Genomic DNA, 18,010 nt, shown 5'->3' on the forward strand with positions numbered 1-18,010 from the left:
TATCATGTTTCAGCTTGTGTAGTATTACTGATGATATAGCATATCTCTAGAAGTATGAAGAATAAGAGACACAAACAGTTACACAACTCAGATAATACATAAACACCGAAACAACTTGTGAAGTATATAATTTTATACTGTCAAAAAGCCTGAGTATTTAGATAGTAGACAATATATTATAAGATATTTATGATATAAATACATTAAAAAAACTGAACAAAACAAAAATATTAAAATATATTTTTGCAAATATAGAGAAAATATTGAATGTTATGTGTTCATTTCCAGCGGTAGGGTAGTAGTTTGATTCTTACCTAAAAAATTTTTGGCCTGCGCCGATGTGTGTGAACTTCAAACCTACATCTAAATTTGAGAAAAGAGTTGATCAGTCCCACGAGAAGATTTCATTCGCGCAACAGTAAACGGAAAACGAGCGCTAGATTTCCGATTTTGTTAGAAAAACATGAGCCTCCACTTGCAGGCTAGCCCGTCTACTGCTTACTGGACATGGCTTGTCTCATGCATAAGCTCGTTTCTAGTTCACGAACATTTTTCTGAAAAATTTATTCGCGTGTGTGTAACAGATTAAGATAAATGTTCATTATTTGTATAAAAGAAATAAAAACTGAGTATTAATTGGGCTGGCAAGATAGTCTCAGTCCAAATGGGTCATTAGCGTGAGGGTGAGGCGTTTACAGAAGCAGCGAGTTGTTGCCGGGAGTCCGGATCCGGCGGCCCCATCGCCGTTGCCCCACCCCGCCGATTGAACTTTTTACTCTATGTTTTTGCAAATTAAAAACAAGAAACTAAAAATAAAAAGCTAAAACCAAAAGTTCAAAAACTAAAAAGTTGAAAGAGAAAAAGCTAAAAAATTAAAGGTGCAAGAAAAGCAAACAAAAACTCACTTCGACAACCATTTTTATGCCGTCGGAATTCGTCCGCGCAATTTGATTTTGATGGTCATCCACGAATTAGTCCCCCGAATTATATATGCGCGCGATTGGGACATCGTATCCAGACGTAATAACACTAGTCAAATAATCAAGGTAAGAATATATATTTTTATTGGCGTCACTCGGTGGAGCAACTCTCAGGAGATTTTATTACACACACAGATACGTACTCTTCGTACTCCAAAACACTGAACGGAACTAGAGATACGTACTCCAAAATACTGGAAAGAACCACATATACGTACTCCAAAACAGTAGTAATATAGCACCAACACATATAAGGTGCCAATTCAAGTTTCTTGTCGGGCCAGTACTCTCACTTGTGGAGCCTGAGCGCGAAGGCCTGAAGCGACAGGAGCACCTGCCTGAGTCGGTCCCTGACCTTGGCGTCGGTGAGGTTACCGTCGTCGTCGAACTTGGGCGGATCTTCGTACGCCCTGACGTAGAGCTCCGGCTTGTTGATGAAGTGGATGTCCAGGAACACCCCGACCTGTCGCAGGTGGAACGCCGCCCTGCCTCCCCCGAAGTCGCCCCCCGCCGTCACGATCGCCGCCGCCTTGTCGCCCCAGCAGTTGCCCCCTCTGGACGCCCAGTCCAGCGCGTTCTTCAGCGTGCCTACATTCCAACAATTAATCGGTTAATTGCAAGATTTAGATCAGGAAATTATGTGTATAATCCAAGAGGAAAAAGGAAAGGGTGTGTGCGTACTGGTGAGGGAGTAGTTGTACTCCGGGGAGGCGAAGAGGAAGCAGTCGGCGTCGCGGACCCTGGCGCGGAAGGCCTCGACGTCCGGCGGGAAGCCGTGGCCGCCGTCGGTCTCGAGGTCCGGGTTGCACATGGGCAGGCCGGAGATGTCGACGTAGTCGATGAGGAGACCCGGGATGGACTCCTCGCACAGCTCCTCGGCTTCCTCATTCGAACAGAGATAAACAACAACACTGTCAGTACGTGCAGGTAAATGTACTAGAACCGCAAGCAAACTCGATCGGCGTCAAATTAACAAGCGATCGAGATATGATACCGGCGCGGATGAGGCCGCGGTGCCACGAGTCCTTGCGGAGGGAGCCGCAGAAGGCGGCCACGCTGAGGCTGGGCTTCGACGGCTCCGTCACTGATCCCATGCTTCCTCTCCCTCTCGTTTCCGGCTCTGGGTTACTGACGATCGAGGAGCTCTCTTTTGTTTTTGGCTACTGATGAGGAGATCAGTTGTTCTGCCTGGCCGTGGAGTTCGATCGAGGAGGGGACGTTATAAATAGGAGTAATTTGAATTTTGATCTCTTCCAAGGGTCAAGCGTGAACGTCAGGCTTGCTGACCGGCCGACGTGGCGTCCGTCGGTTTAGTGTTAAACAAAGGCAAAGCGAATCCAACTTTTTTAAGTACCACTACATGATCTACACCCGCAGTGGAAGTGTATCGATAAGAGCGTCATCGATGGCATCATATTTCCGCGATCACGGCTTAGAATAATCAATCTCGTAGACGGACGACAGCTAAAGTAGCTAGACAACCATATGAGGGTGATGATTGCTCCAGCAAAGTTCATCGCAGGTTCGTGTTTTGTCTCGTCTCTAGAGAAGCAACCACCGTTCCGCCGCCGGGTAAAGGCCAGCCGGACGTGACAGGCAGCAGCCGGCGTGGCCGCGTGGGGAGCCACCGAGCCAGACCTCATCGATGGCGTCAATTGCATTTGCATCACATGACATGGCCCTCGCCACACAGTCGCGGGCTTGTTTTTTCTTTAGGGGTCGCGGGCTTGATTAGGCCGTGTGCAAATCTCGGCCTTTATTAGTCGCGCAAAGGTAGGGCTCGCGGCCTAGGGGCATACTGGTCAGGCCCAGCCAGCCTTCCTTCACATGATCCCCGGCCCACGGTCGAAACAAAGGCAACATCGCTCGGTCGGTACCTCCACGCCACGGGCCAACAACACAACCGTGCAGTACCAGGGTTGCCTCGCCTACTGGGCACAAATCGGAGCCCATGGAGCCATGGAGGCATGGAACGAGATTTGTACGATTTGGTGGAGAGAGTTCGAGCAGTACCTAGCCCAGTAGCACATTCATACTCGTCGCTCTCAAGCAAATCCATGTTTATTCGTTCGGTTCTTTGGGCCACTCCCGGTAAGCGTGAGCGTGGGAGAAATTTTCCAACCGCCGGAATTTTAACCAAGCTAAAAAAAACTCCTCTCTCTCTCAAAAAAAAAGCTAAAAAAACTAATTAAAGTAAATTTATGGTGAAAGCAAAGCAAAACATTTTAACAAACTAAGATTATACCATGGTTCTAGTTTTGAAAACAACTTTTGATGAATATTTCATTCTGGTTCCATTTTCTTTTTGCAAGTATCATTTTGGTAGTGTGTGTGGTGGTGGTGGGTGGGGGGGGGGGGTGGTGTTTGTATTTTTTGGTGTCAAATGACATTAATTATTTTTGTCGAATGATGCCAGTAAAATTTAAAAGTGGTCCCAGCGGTGTATTTTTTTCTGACTTTGCCTGTCTGTGTGGGGGCCTATTTTTGCTTTGGTTTGAGGTTCTTCTTGTAAAATTATTTTGTCAACAATCTAGGGAGAAGCCTCATGAGAAGCATCTCTTGTGTGTAGTGTTGAAGTTGTGGGTACATGACTCCACCACCAGGATACCAATCGGTGTCGATTTAGTACATAATAAGTGTCGTCGATTTAGTACAAAGTTGTAATAAATCGGCGACACTTATTATGAATCAGAAGGAATACATGTTTTGTGCGCGGAAAAACTAATTAACTTAGTAGCATGTCGATTCATTTTTCATTGCCAATTATTCTAACACAAAACTTACTTTTTTCTCCTTCTAATCTACATATGCCCATTGGAGAAATGAGACTGGCAGTGCTTTCTCTCTCATTAATCGAAGGTACATTTCATCATATTTTTTTTCAATCTCCACCACAACTATTTGCTAAAATAACAAATATTTTAATACCGAGGTGTATAGCCACTACGATCTTTGCGTCGACAAATGTAAGCCAACTCACAGGAAGAGTAAGAATTAGAGAGAAACTCTCCAACTAAGACAAAGGCATGAAGTTCGTGCAGTACAGCGTCTCATGACTCATCTTGCATTCTTACCAGAGGTGATACTATATACGCAGACGGGCTACAAGCCTACAATATTTGGGCTGTCGTTCCACTGAACCGAACAGGGCAGGTCAACCCTGCAGCATCGATCGGAAAGGGAGTGTCAAAACGTGGACTCCGAGGTGCATTCCCCGCATTTACTACTCGGGGCGCGCAGGCAGGGCAGGCATGCGCTCGCCTGCGCCGCGCGTGCTGTACTCACACGCATTCTCGCGTACAATTCTTCAGGACCCGTCACTTCGAGTCAGCCTGTGTCCTATCTACCGCTGCCGCCCCGCCATTAAATCCCCCTCCTGCCGCCCTCTCCATCACTACACACTCCTCTCTGAACTCCCCCCAGGCGTGCGACGATGCAGACTGCAGACAGAGGGAGAGAGAGAGAGAGAGAGCAGTAGGATTTCGCCAACACGGAGTGAATGATCGAGAATGCAACAGGGGAGGGACGGGGGGGGGGGCAAAACGAGCTGGGGCTTTTCGGCGAGCAGCTAGCGCCGGGGAATGCAAGAACTGAAAGTACGGGGGGGAGAGAGCTGGCGTGCCCAGCGATGGATGGGGACGGCTCGATCCTGCGCATTGTTGCAATGGGCGTCGCATTCATTCTGATCTCACATCCCGAGGAGCTAGAGGAGGGGAATTCATCGGAGTGGGTGGCTGGGACTGGGAATGAGAGAGGACGACGACGTACTCCGCTCGCAGGCTCGCTCGAGTAGGCGGAACGGGGAATAAACCAAACCAACCAACCCGGCCCAGCAATAACTCCGTCATTCTCTTCGGTCGTCCGTCCCCCCATCCCCCCTGCCTGCGTTCCTTCCGTTTTGTCCCCCTGGCCCATCATCGTACGCGCGGTAGGGGGCCCAAGCGAAGTGGGCCCCTACTTGAGTCCATACCGTTCTCACCATGACCCATATGTGTGATGTGCAATGTCCTCGATCCGTCGAAAATCGAGGTGAAATACGCGGCGATATTTTGTCGTGCAACGTATAACCAAAACCTGTGTACTGATGGTGGCAGTAGTACTATTGCACGTATTGTTGGGATGATGATGATGGAGCTGTACGTAAGCGCACAGCAGAGGCGACGGGGGCGCTCGCTGCATGCAGCAGTGTACACCATTACACATGGATCAATTGATCAAAGGACGCGCGCGGATCCCGAGAAGTGACGAGAGAAAGAAAGGGATAGTCGGCCGCGCGCATTTCCTCCGGTCCGGACGAAGACAGAATGAGATGGCCCAGCGAGTCAGACTAACAGCAGGGCAGGCAGACAGAGTGGGAGGAATGGAGGATCAGTGTTACGCATAACTCCCCTGCGCCTTTGGACGTTGACAGCTCGATCGTCGCTCAGACCGAGGCGGCGTATACGTGTTGGTGTTGGTGTTGTTGTTGTTCCTGAAGAGCCGGAGCGCACGTACGCACATGATCGATCGAATGAAAGGCGTTTGTTCACATCATCTGTCACTCACTCTATCTCGTCACCCAGTCAAACAGAGACCAGAGCCACGGGTCGCTTGCGCACGCTCTTTCTCCCCGTTCCGCTCCCATGGTTTTCCCCATGGTTTTCCGCGTCACCGGCCGGCCGGCACTGTAAGTATGTAGGCGATTCGATCCTCTCCTCCGAGGAAATGGATCACCGTCTTTATACTAGAGAAGTCGATCGGTTCGATTGATTGCCACCGCGTCACGGTGGATAAGCAGTGGCCGGGCATATGTCGCAAAGCTTGAAAGCTAGATTATCCCTAGCTCCCCTGCAGTACTATATACGCACTTGATCGGCTTGGAATGAAATCACGTGGAGAAAACACTCGTATAGCCGAATTGATGGCAGAGCTAGAATTGGCAGCCGACCACCTGCCGCGCGGTCCAGCCCCCTCTCGATCGGTCCGGTGCATGCTGCTAGGATCATTTCGCAACTCTAGTAGTACTAGCCAGTCCATGACTAGTGACGGAGCTTGAACCATATGATGTATAGGGGGCAATGCAAGCATCAAGAGGATTTTGAAGTAAATATACTTGTAATACGAAAGAAACCATAAGATGCAAATATCACTCTAGGAGGGAGGAGGCCAAACACTATAAGCTCCCCGCCACTGATCGACCGTGACTACACAAAGCAGTCGACGTCTCTGCGTGACGTGACGACTAGCACATTGTGCATCGATTGATCCTGCCTCCATACATCAATCACCCAACCGTATTAAACTTAATTGAAGATCCATCATGTTGGTAGTACTAGCTACTTCTCCGAGTAGAAGCGTACTTAACATCTGCGAGCTAACCTTCGCCAATCGCCATGATGGGAGTTTGTGGATGCGTGAGTTGTGGCCATCACGGTATTCAATAGGAAGGGTCCTGAGAGAGAGGGACCCCGCGGCCATCCGGTGCTCAATCATGTAACTTAACATTCTTGCCGATATGCATGCATTCAATGTTTGATTTGTAGCCATGGCATGCATGGTTTTATTGGAATGGCAGAGGGCTCGGTACCGGCTGGACGGTGGGCTAAGTGTCCGTTCGGGACATGCTATTTGTCGTGGGAAGGAGGACACCATCATGCATGGGTCTTTCTAAACCTTGGACACAAAGGGGTCGATCGAGTGCTAGGGGCCAGAGGAATGTTTTTTAGGTGAGTCCACCATACTTAGGGGCTGCATTTGGTTCCACTTAAGATAACTAATTGGCTAGGTTTGCTAAGTTCCCCTAAAAAAGACTAGATATGCTAAGTGCTGACGAAAAGGAAAATAAGTTACATCAGCATGACCTTGATTCTGTTTTGTAATAAGATAACTAGAACATGCTTGACCTCTAGGTAATCCTACTCTCTCTCTCTCAAAGCATCTTTGTATCACCGCTCTTCACCGGCGATGCGACGGGTCACCTCCCCCTTCGCCACGCCGCTGCGGTGGCAGGAGGGGAGAGGGCGTGGGGATTGATGCCAGCCTTGGTAGCCAGGCCGCTTTGAGTTAAGGTTCGGTTTCTCGAAATCGACGCTATATATCTTCATTGTTTGCATATGGTCATGTTTCCTGGTGCTTCTTCCCCAGCCAGCGAGGTTCAACTAGTTTCAGCTTCATCACAGAGCTACTGATGTAATTAGGTACCCCTGAATATGTCTGGCTAGGTCAGGGGTGGCCATCCATCTCTGATACTTCGGTTTGTTTCATGGGTCACCGTCATATGCGTTTTCTGTCTCTGACCAGCGACTCCCCGACTTATATGACAACAAAGTTTTCCTAGATCTCCGACATGGTTTAGAGGTTTAGAGCGCCATTGAGTTTCGCACATGACGTGCTGCCCGCGAGTGCAAGAGAAAGACGGCATTGTTTCCCCGCAAGAGGTCGAAATGCGTGTAATTTATTTTTCTTTAAAGATGATTAGGTGTGGGTTCGACAAAATCAAGTGTGCTTGAAAGAAACTGAAATTTTACATATGACATTGTCATCGTAGCATGTCTCGTGGATGGGTCAATTGTAACGATTGCTTTCCATCCCTCTATGAGTAATGACAGAACTGTTGTTAATTTATCCTCATCGAAAGTAAAATAGTATTCCTCCAATCCTAAATTCTTGTCGTTGTTTTAGTGCAAATTTAAACTAAAACAACGACAATAATTTAGTATGAGAGTGAGTACTCGATCCTGACTTTGCTTCACGGTCACTGACATGTGGACCTGACCCCACCTGTCAGTGACCATAAAATCAGGGGATTCAAGTCCCATGAAGGGTGATCACGGATGCAAAGCTGCAATGATGGAGCAGAGGATCACCTATATTGACCTCGGAGGTCCAATCAGTAAGAATTCCTTCATTCCATTCCCCAGCCAGCAGTCTCTCTCTTCCTTAATATCAACCCATCCAATAAAGAACACGGATAGCAAATTCCATTCTTTTTTAACATCCCCTTCCCCTCCCCCGCTTCTCCTCCCCCTTCCTCGCAACATATACCACGCACCTCACCATCTTTCGGTGTTCCCTTCCTCTTTTTCTCTCTCTCCGAAACAGACAAACCCCCAAGCAGCGGCAGTGAGGAAAAAGAAAGGAAGGGAAGCTCCGTTTAAAAGCAGATCAAAGCGCCGGAGATCAGGAAGGCGAGGAGAACCGGGAGGCGGCGCGCGCAGAGATAGCGGAGGAGATCGTGCGCGCGCGCGGGTACGTACTTGCAAGTTCTCTGCTGTCTCTCTCTCTCCCACCCTGTCCACAGTCTTTTCGGCCATTGGGTTTCGAGGAGGAGGTATATATATGAGGTTGCTTGCTTGCTTGTCTTCATCCAGCCAGGGATGGATTAGTTAAATTCCCACCACTGATCCTCACACAAAGTTCTGGGATCCAGATCCGCCCTTGAAATCGCCGTTTCCTTTCTGCTTACACACTCTTCCTTTTCCCTTCCTTTCCTCGGTTCCATCCTTCCATTTTTTCATCGTTCCAACGACAAATCAAATCAATTCACTTTCCTTCCGTGCTTAATCATTACTCCTTTTTTTCAGCAGGCTCTGTCAGGGTAAAGAAGGAAAGGAAAGGATATGGCCTCGTCTTCGGCGTCGTCGGTGCCGGCGCCCGGGGCGGTGATCACGCTGGCGGCGGCGGCGGCGGCTGCGAACGGCGCCGGGGGCGTGTGCGGCACGGGGTCGCCGTGCGCGGCGTGCAAGTTCCTGCGGCGCAAGTGCCAGCCGGACTGCGTGTTCGCGCCCTACTTCCCGCCGGACAACCCGCAGAAGTTCGTGCAGGTGCACCGCGTGTTCGGCGCCAGCAACGTGACCAAGCTCCTGAACGAGCTCCACCCTTACCAGCGCGAGGACGCCGTGAACTCGCTCGCCTACGAGGCCGACATGCGCCTCCGCGACCCCGTCTACGGCTGCGTCGCCGTCATCTCCATCCTCCAGCGCAACCTCCGCCAGCTCCAGCAGGACCTCGCCCGCGCCAAGTTCGAGCTCTCCAGATACCAGGTACTATCACAATTAACTCACATCACGTCAAGTTTCGTCCTTTATCGATCGTGCTTAATTATAACGTCCTTGATTGATTGTTGTGTTTTTAGTCTGCGGCGGGGCAGAACGGGCAGCAGGCGGCGATGGCGGAGTTCATAGGCAGCGCGGTGCCGAACGGCTTCATCAACGTGGGGCACTCGGCGGCGCTCGGAGGATTCGGGCAAGATCAGCAGTTTTCGGCCGTGCAGATGCTGTCCAGGAGCTACGCCGAGGGGGAGCCCATCGCGAGGCTGGGGCTCAACGGAGGATACGAGTTCGGGTACTCGGCGGGGATTGCCGGGGCCGGGTCGGTCTCGGGAGGCCTTGGCATGCTTGGCGGCTCGCCCTTCTTGAAGCCCGGCATCGCCGGCACCGACGACAGGGCCGGGGCCGGGCAGTAGCTGCAAGGTCACTCTCTGTCAGGTATGGCTTTGGTTAAGTTGTTTTCAGTCTCTGTATAGCGCTGATCTAGTCGATCTTCCCTTCTGATCTCTCGAGTAAATCATCACGATCGAGCTTCAGCTTGCATGACACATGCAACCTTATGCTAGATCGACGGGTTAGTTGGTCACTTTGCTGTGTAGTGATCGATGCATGCTGCTCGACTAGGAGTTGTGTCTCGGATGCAATTAATTAATGTTGATGATTAGTTGCGTGTGTACTTTTGCATTCAACTTGTTCTAATCAATGTCAATATCCTGCATCTGGTTGCGCCGACTGTTTAGCTTTTACTCTGGGGTTTTCTTGTCATTGTCCATGCATTGCATGCACACTCTTGTTGTGAACAAATCCTTCAGCGTATATTTACGATAACTAGCTAAATGCCTCACCTATGAAGTACTGACATTTCATGTCTTCTGCGTGCAATCTCTCCTTCAAATATGCTGACATTGCTAAAAAGAAACTGTAGTGCAACGGAAAAGAACTAAACAACAACTTCTTGACTATTTTGTATTGCTTCCTCTGTACTGTCATAACTGACAAGTCACAATTAAACAACTAGTCTTGATCAGTTTGGTGCTGTGATACAATTGTAGCAACTCTGAGTGTCTATTCATGTGGTATGTGCGAAGGGGAAGAAATACTCGGTCTATGTCATCCTACATTAAGCGATGATGACTACGTACAGTCTGTGAACAGTTCGGTTGAGTCTTTCTGTAACTAGTTTTGTTGTAACATAACATGTCTCCTAAATTCTTGACTCAAATTTGCCTAAATATGGATGTATCTATTCTAAAAAAGTGTCCACATACATGTAGTATTTCGACAACAATTTAATATCGGAGGGAGTAGTACTACTACTGAAGCAGGAAGAACTAATTATTACACAGAAATTAAAGTAGAATTAAAAATAGGTGACCGCACATTGATATTCTAATTATTTTACAGGTTGCTGAGAGAGCCCGGAACACCCAAAAAGAGTCACCAATCAAGTTGTGCTGAGAAGACTGAAGTGGTGAAACGTCCTGAATTAATGTCCATCGTCTTGGGAGTGTTAATTGATTGTGTTTAGTCTGTTTTGCGTGAAGGATTAATGCATGTGTTTAGTCTGCTTTAATTTGCTTCACCCTTTAATTAGTTCCATCTACAATATATGCGTGTCTGGTTGTTGACGTGCTTCTGCATGCATGTTAGTCCTTGACTCCTGTCACTCTGATCGGACTTAATTCTCTCTTAATTCTTATATACCACTACTACGTACAAGATGTGGCAGACAAAGTTATATACTCATTCCGTCCTGAATTAACCGACGTATTCCGTCCTGAGTTAACCGACGTGGATTTGTATAAGAATTTTGGACGGAGGGAGTAGTCCGGCTTCCTAATTCTGCCATTGTGATCAATTTTCAAACCCATAGTTAAGCAGGATTGACCGGCCGGGCGGGTTAGGCTAGGAGTCGTATTAACTTTTCTTTGATCACAAATTACTCTATTAATATATAATTATACGACATAGAGGAAATATTTGGTTGCCAATAAAAAATTAGAACCGTAAAAGTACACTAGCTCTTCTCATTTGCTGCATGCCTGAGTTGACCTTGGCAAATGTAGTAGCTTCAGTTTTGCTCAGGTTCTTTTGATACTACTACTGGAGTAGGAGTAGTAGTATGTTCGTGTTGACTTGTGATCACCTCGCCTAGCTAGGTCACCTGTGGAGGGCTAGGATTGAACAAGCCATGCTAATGACCTAGTCCTACCCTGCGCTGCTCTGGGCGCCTGGGCTGCACACTTGTCTGTGGTGAAATATGCTGCATCATTGCATGAGATCCTCTGCAGGACTGGTCAGGTGGATGGATCGATCAAGTGGTAGCAAGCATTTACAAGCGCTATACTACTAGGCTAGCACTCTTCAATTCCTGCACTGCTTTGCTTGCACCACGGGCGAAATGCATGCATGGCTGGAGAAGAGGAAGCAGCTGGTACTCCCTAGCTAGCTAGTTTTGTTTTGGAAGGGGAGCAGTGCAAGAGTAATTGAAGGCAGGCATGCATGCATAGAGACCAGAGAGAGTAGCTTTGCAAGTATAGCGTCTGAAGAGAGATCCATCGCAAGAGATTTTCACAGCCTACAAGCTAGGCTGGCATGCAGCTGGTTCAATTAATTGACGCCTGGAGAGGTCACATCACATCTCGGCGAGGCATTGGTGATCAGTGCATGTAATATAGATAGCGCTATAGCGATGATCTTTTCGTGGGGGTGAACCCAAAAAGGATCACGGTACTGATCAAATACCGGCAGGTTTATTTGTGAAGAGCCTTTCCGGTAGCACATCTCCTACGTGCAGACGTTAATGAATTCGGCCAGGCCTAGTGCGTCTGCATTCTGCAAGCCCGTATGGCCATATAAATGATCCTTTTTTTTATCAGTACAAGGCTAGAGGCTACACGAGGTAGGGCATGCATGCAGCATAGCATGGGTGCGTAGATGCACAAACAGCGTTGCTGTGAGTGTGCTAGCCGCATATATGCATGCAAGGGCAATCGTGTGCGTGCGTCGTGGCTGCAGTGGATGCATGTCGTGCCACAAGCGTGAAAGGCTCGTTGGAAGAACCGGAGGTATTTTTAGACAGTGGAAGCTAGCGCAACCAGTGGGGGGGTATCGGTCCATCTCTGTTTTCTCGGTTGACCAAGGTCACATGCATGCATGGACTCATGGAGCATGTTCTTCGCCGTATATATCTTTTTTTTTTCTCTCTCCCTGGAATTAATCATCTCTCTGAAATTGGGGACGTACGCGCGTCGCCGTTCCAGGAGGCAGAACGCATGTTGCAGGCCGTGTGCCAGGCCGGACGAAACACGAGAGAAGAGAGGAAGATGGATGGAGAGAGAGAGAGATATTCAAAAATGTGGTTCTCTTCGATCTGCAGGAGATATTCAATGCACATCTCCCTGCATTCATGGCGGCATGCATACATACTGGCACGTTAGCATGCAGCACCAGTGTAGTAGGACGCACTGTTGCGTTCTCCCGCACACGCACCTACAGTATCATATTCTGTCCAATGTTCATTTTATCTGACTTACTACCGTACCATTAATTGTTGAATCTGCGTGGACCAATGATTAACACACCATAGCAGTGATGTTCGAGCGTGCATGCAGCTATAGACTTTATTGTGTGACGGACTGAAGGTGGACGTACACATTAATATTAATGTCTCCTCGAAAGATCTTAACTCGATTACAAAATGATGTAGCTTGACTGAGAAAATTGTTTAAATGGTAAATTTGCATGTTCTCGATCGGACCATTCCCACAGTTTACCACGCATACATGCAGATCGATCGACCATTGAATTTGGAGGTAGAAGGGCAAATCAAGCGCATAAGAGGTGGAACAAACCAATATAGATAATCAACTTTATCCATGGTGCAATTTTCTTTTTCCAGGAGGCCGAAGCCAGCCCTCACATTACTATCTTTAGAGAAAAATAAAATCACGCACAAACCTTAGAGGAAAACGACGTGCACTCGTCACTGGCGTGCCATGAGTAATGTTTAGAATACAACGATAAATAAAATAAAATATACAATTTGTCGATTTTAATTAATAAGTTGGCCTATTAGCTCAGTTGGTTAGAGCGTCGCTCTAATAAGGCGAAGGTCGCAGGTTCGAGACCTGCATGGGCCACTTTTTTATTATCTTTTCTTCTGCATATGTTTATTTTTTAATTGTTTCTTGAACTTCAAATCCGCAAATAAGTATTTTTTTTTACAGGGAAATCCTTGGAAAATTCCGCAAATAAGTATATTTTTTACAGGGAAATCCTTGGACAAATCCGCAAATACTCATCCACAGAATTAGCAAGATGTCATTTGATCCCAAACTTGGTACTGCACGCCCGTTCCCTTGCTTCTGCGAAAGCACCATGCCCAGCCCAAATAGCATTCGAATTTAAGCAAAACCAAAACCTGCTAGTCATCTGTCCTTAGCAACAGTCGATCACACGCCAACGCACACACCTCCCGGCCGCGAGAGGCGATGTATATACACGCTGCGCCAATGCCACAGTGACACGCTCCTGTGGAGTGTCTAGCAGCCATCGTCCCCTTCCATTAATACGGGGCGATGGGGAGATCGGCCGCAGGGACCATGGATCCATCAATCGACGGAGAGGAACAAGAGAGGGCGGCAAAGCGAGGCATGTAGCGGGTTCTCTTCGCGCAATGATGGCCCGCCCGGGGGACGAAACGAAACAACGGCAATGATGACGACGGTGCGGCGGCAGCAAGAGGGAGAGAGATTTGCATGATGTGCTACTAGCGGCTGCTACTTCCATATCCTCCTGCGCGCCGCGCGTTAAATGCGAATGCTTCTCCGCTTGTCTGTCGCGCTCGGCCCCGGCCGGCGTCGCCCACGAGGCCCTGCTCTACTGCTGCCTGCCTCTGCGCGCGGCTGCCGCTCGCGATCCCCGTCACGTCTCCACGCGCCCTGTGGGCATTAAAATGCAGCCCCCAACTGCCCAAACATCTTCCAAAAGAAAAAAAAAACTGCCCAAACAAACAACCGTCGTACTCGCTCGGCCGATCGGCCGTCCTTTAATTCTTCGACCAATTAAGCTCGCGGATTTGACGACCAGAAAATCATCGAAGCCGGCGGCCGGAGGATCCGGATCGACGCGCGCCGGCCAGCGCCTTTTGTTTCACTTGACAGGCTAGAACAACGTTGAGTGCTAAGAACAAAAACAATAAGGTGATATAAACAGACTATATGTTAGCTAAAAATGACATGGCAAAAGCTTATAGCGATATCTTGCTGTAATCCTAGTGTAGGACTCTGCAATGGCGGCGGCCGGCCCGAGGGCAGAGAGATCTCAGATCTTCATCGGCATAGGCATGGAAAGGACGCGCGCGCACACGTCGCGTCTCGTCAGGGAATGCATGCATTCCCCCGGCGTACGGCGGTGATCGGATCGGACAGGGTATATGACCTGATCATCAGACTGATCTGCATCGCGTGGTTATGGCCAGGCGCCAGGCGCGCGGCGCAGCTATTCTGCAGTTCCAGGAACCGACTGATGGAGAGAAACGTGGTGGGAACAAAGATGGCCGTGGTGCTGAACTACTGCTAGATAGTAAGAGTTACTCCGCAATGTCGTCGCTGACGGTGTGATACATGTATGGGACGACTGTTTGAAGTTCTGCTCCCTGTGGCTGATGCAAGGCGGTCAAGTCTTTGTCAAGTTTGCGCCTGCAGGATCGCACCCTCAGCAGATATCCTACCAACCGCCTTCAAAATATTCGGAAAACTGAACTTCACAAGTCCATAGAATTAGCAAGATGTCATCTGATCCCAAACTTGGGACTGCCTGCTCTTCGAAACAACAGCCCAAATGCATCTGAATTCAACCAAAAGGAACCGAGTCGGCAGGTTGAGATCCATTCATCAGAGATGTCTGCACTGCAGCACTCGCTAAAACATGCAACCAAAATCCTCAAAATCAGGAGTGACGGTGGCAGTACAACATCACAAAGTACTGTCTGCTGTTTCGTCCGCAGCAATGTTTTCAAGCCAGTTCAATATACATATAGTAACGAATAACAGCAAACGGGGGGAAAAAGTTCAGCATTTACACAGAATGTAAGCATGCACCATGCTACCAATAACATCTTCTGATGGCGACAATGTGGCCCTGCTGCATCGCGAATCGATCGCCTCTATATCCATGGGTTAAACTGTACCAAAATGGTGATTGCAGAGAAATCTGCATATGACTTCTTTAAGTCTCCGCATCAATAGCCCTCTTGCTTTACATTCCTGGCTTGGATGGCGTTGGAGATGAAGGCGGCTTCAAGTCATGGTACTGCATGGCAAATTCATTGCATGTAAACGGATTGGTAAAGATAGACATCTAAAATACACTGGATATTAACTAACTCACCTAGTTAAATGGTGGAATGTTAACCTGCCTATTTTCCTGCTAGTACAGAGCAAAGCACCTCCTTCCGTTTTTAGGAATTAACTACTTAACTGATACACGCTTAAGGCTTTACATGGCAATAATATGTGCAATCAGAACGTACTCTAGTTCATACTGTGAGAGAACATACTCACAGTAGGATTCTGCAACGGGTTTTTAACAGGATTCTGCAGTTAACCTAGTGTGCATGTGTCGAGTCTTTACTATTTTGAACACAATGTTTAACTGCCTATTAGCTAGTTAGAAGTTTGGCAAAAGATAGAATCTAGAACCTACTGAATTACTGTTTCGTGATGATAAGGCAATGGGATCGTACATTTGGATATGGTGATAATGGTCTCCTTGTTGCATGCTTCGCAGCTGAAGTACTTCCATTTGGCTCTTCATGACCATCCTTGGTTCCGTTGCTTGTGTTGACTAAAGTGCTGCTAGGAGAAGTTAATAGTTCTCCATTCCCCTCCTGCTTATCATCTGTTCCTTCAGTGCTCACATCTGTGTGTGTTGAATTTTTGCTCTTCTTTTTCCTTGGAAAAACATGAACAGATGGGGGAAGATAGTTCTCTTGAATTTCCTAAGAAAACAGTAAGATTTAGCACTAAAACAACAAGGTATTACACTACTGTTTGTTTTTACAATTAATATTACTCCCTCCGATCCATAATAAGTGTCTCAGATTTAGTACAACTTTGTACCAAGTTAGTACAAAATCTGAGACACTTATTATGGATCAGAGGGAGTATTACTTCAAACCACAATGTTATGACTAACCTGCCAACCTTCTGGGCCTCTCAGTCCCCCTTTGATTGCATAGGCTTCCTTGAAACCATTGTTGACCAGCAGCTCAGCCACTTTCATTGAATTACCATCAAAGCTACCTTACACAACATAAACTTAAGTCGTAACAGATTGCAGCATCAAGACATTTAAATATTTCTACGATAATTTAAACAAAATTTGCTTTGGCATGATCAAAGTACGCAGCAACATCAGCATTTTCAGTGTCAAAGCAAAACTGTCATTATCTTAATTCAGAATCCAAAGCAACGGCTCCAGGAGACAAAATTCACACGACTTTCATTTTTCGGGGCCTGGCAGATGTACTACAACAGGACAATAATTTTTCATATTTATTTATTTATCTATTTTATTGAGTCAGACAATTAAATAGGAGTAGATAAAATAGGAAATCATATAAGAATGAAGGCTTATCTTCTGTATTTCATTGTCTCAGAAAGACTGAAGACTGATGTACTAATAACTAGCACATATGCCTGTATATATACACGGCCACACGTACCAGCAATGCTAAACTGAGTCGGATTCACAAACTAATCGAACTCAAACTAGCTAAACTACGTGACCAAACCGAAGACTCAACCTAGACACCTAGTAGTGTTCGGACAGCACAAGCCGTGTAGCATACATGCACATACCGATTACTAAAACTTGCCTAATTAATAAACCTAATTAGACTCGTACAAGATTATGCTAACACTCTGCCCTCAATAAACATCTATCTATATGCACATTGATCCAATGAATCCTAATTCCTGGACATTGCATCTGATTCTGAGGCCAAACCTGAATCCACATAATTAAAGCATTCAGTAACGCAGGCACACCATCCACAACACGCAAGAATCGAGGTTCCATGAAGCACTCACTTGTCAAGGACGCAGACGACGGTGTTGGCCGGGTCCGGGAACCGCGCCAGCACCTTCCCGACGAACCCCTTCTCGTCTTCCTCGTCAAACTCCACCTGCACGGCGTTCTTCTCGATGAGCCTCAGGTTGGGCGACGGCATGAACTGCACGCTCTTGCCCCGCCTGATGTCGAGCAGCTGCGCCTCCGGCGTGTCCCGGAGCTTGCGGAACGCGTCGAGGGCGCCCACGGCCTTGTACTTCTGGAAGTACTCCTGCGTCAGCGGGATCACCACCAGCCACACGAACACCACCCCGGCCACGAAGAAGGGGTTCCGGTTGTTGAACTCGTCGATTGCCACCACGATGGACTCGAGGCTCACCCTCCCGCCGTCCGCCTCCGCCGCGAGCGCGGGGAGCGGCCAGGATGCGGCGGCCACGGGGGGCAAGAGGAGGAAGAGGAGCTCGCCGCGCCAATTAGGCGCCGCCGCATTTGGCGTCGAGACTGCGGAGGAGCTGTGAATCTTGGTCGCATTGGGCGGCGAAAGTTGGTTCCTGCGAGGGTTTCTCGGGGGCTTGAGGAGATTTGGGAGGTGTGAGGTGGGGATTCGGAGGAGGGAGCAGTGTTCCTGGAGGTGGAGGAGAGCCATGCAAGCAAAGAGGCCTTGAGCTCCGAGCAAGGATAGAAGCGGAGCTATGCAATCTCCTTGGGCTCTATCCGATACATCCTTTTTCCGTCTTCAGAAAACAAAATTAAATCACTAAATGCCAAGGAAAAAGAAAGGAAAACAGAAAGATACGTGGGCTTTTTTAGACGAAAGATGCATGGGCTTTTGGGCTGCAAATTTTCACCTGGCCAAGCTTTTGGGCTGTTGTGAAGCTGTCACCTCTGCCGTAGCGGCGTGTGTGAGAGCACGTTTGTTCGGTACCG

General features: G+C 48.0%; 3 protein-coding genes and 1 non-coding gene across 5 annotated transcripts; 2 read left to right on the forward strand and 2 right to left on the reverse strand.

Moving 5' to 3' along the window:
- Window positions 1–1,038: 1,038 nt before the first annotated feature.
- LOC100833560 (probable NADPH:quinone oxidoreductase 1) lies at window positions 1,039–2,195 on the reverse strand. The gene is made up of 3 exons (XM_003564766.4): window positions 1,975–2,195; window positions 1,662–1,859; window positions 1,039–1,568 (listed from the first exon to the last, which is right to left on the reverse strand). Exons 1-3 carry the CDS (start codon window positions 2,072–2,074, stop codon window positions 1,270–1,272), a joined length of 597 nt encoding a protein of 198 aa, XP_003564814.1. The 5' UTR covers window positions 2,075–2,195; the 3' UTR covers window positions 1,039–1,269.
- A 5,691-nt stretch (window positions 2,196–7,886) lies between these two features.
- LOC100833869 (LOB domain-containing protein 6) lies at window positions 7,887–10,726 on the forward strand. Of its 2 annotated transcripts, none has more exons than XM_010234373.3 (4): window positions 7,887–8,207; window positions 8,543–9,001; window positions 9,094–9,445; window positions 10,412–10,726. In XM_010234373.3, the coding sequence occupies exons 2-3, from the start codon at window positions 8,579–8,581 to the stop codon at window positions 9,421–9,423; spliced, it is 753 nt and encodes a 250-aa protein (XP_010232675.1). In that variant the 5' UTR covers window positions 7,887–8,207; window positions 8,543–8,578; the 3' UTR covers window positions 9,424–9,445; window positions 10,412–10,726. The 2 variants fall into 2 exon arrangements, with proteins under 2 accessions (XP_010232675.1, XP_003564815.1); XM_003564767.4 differs by having other exon boundaries at window positions 8,546–9,001.
- Window positions 10,727–13,075: 2,349 nt separating this feature from the next.
- TRNAI-AAU lies at window positions 13,076–13,149 on the forward strand. Its single transcript has one exon. It is a non-coding gene; the product is annotated as a tRNA-Ile (tRNA).
- A 1,779-nt stretch (window positions 13,150–14,928) lies between these two features.
- On the reverse strand, window positions 14,929–17,802 carry LOC100834180 (rhodanese-like domain-containing protein 4A, chloroplastic). The gene is made up of 4 exons (XM_003564768.4): window positions 17,104–17,802; window positions 16,208–16,310; window positions 15,756–16,010; window positions 14,929–15,322 (listed from the first exon to the last, which is right to left on the reverse strand). Exons 1-4 carry the CDS (start codon window positions 17,727–17,729, stop codon window positions 15,269–15,271), a joined length of 1,038 nt encoding a protein of 345 aa, XP_003564816.1. The 5' UTR covers window positions 17,730–17,802; the 3' UTR covers window positions 14,929–15,268.
- Window positions 17,803–18,010: the final 208 nt, after the last annotated feature.

This window comes from Brachypodium distachyon, chromosome 2 (genome assembly GCF_000005505.3).
Source record: "Brachypodium distachyon strain Bd21 chromosome 2, Brachypodium_distachyon_v3.0, whole genome shotgun sequence".
Taxonomy (NCBI): domain Eukaryota; kingdom Viridiplantae; phylum Streptophyta; class Magnoliopsida; order Poales; family Poaceae; genus Brachypodium; species Brachypodium distachyon.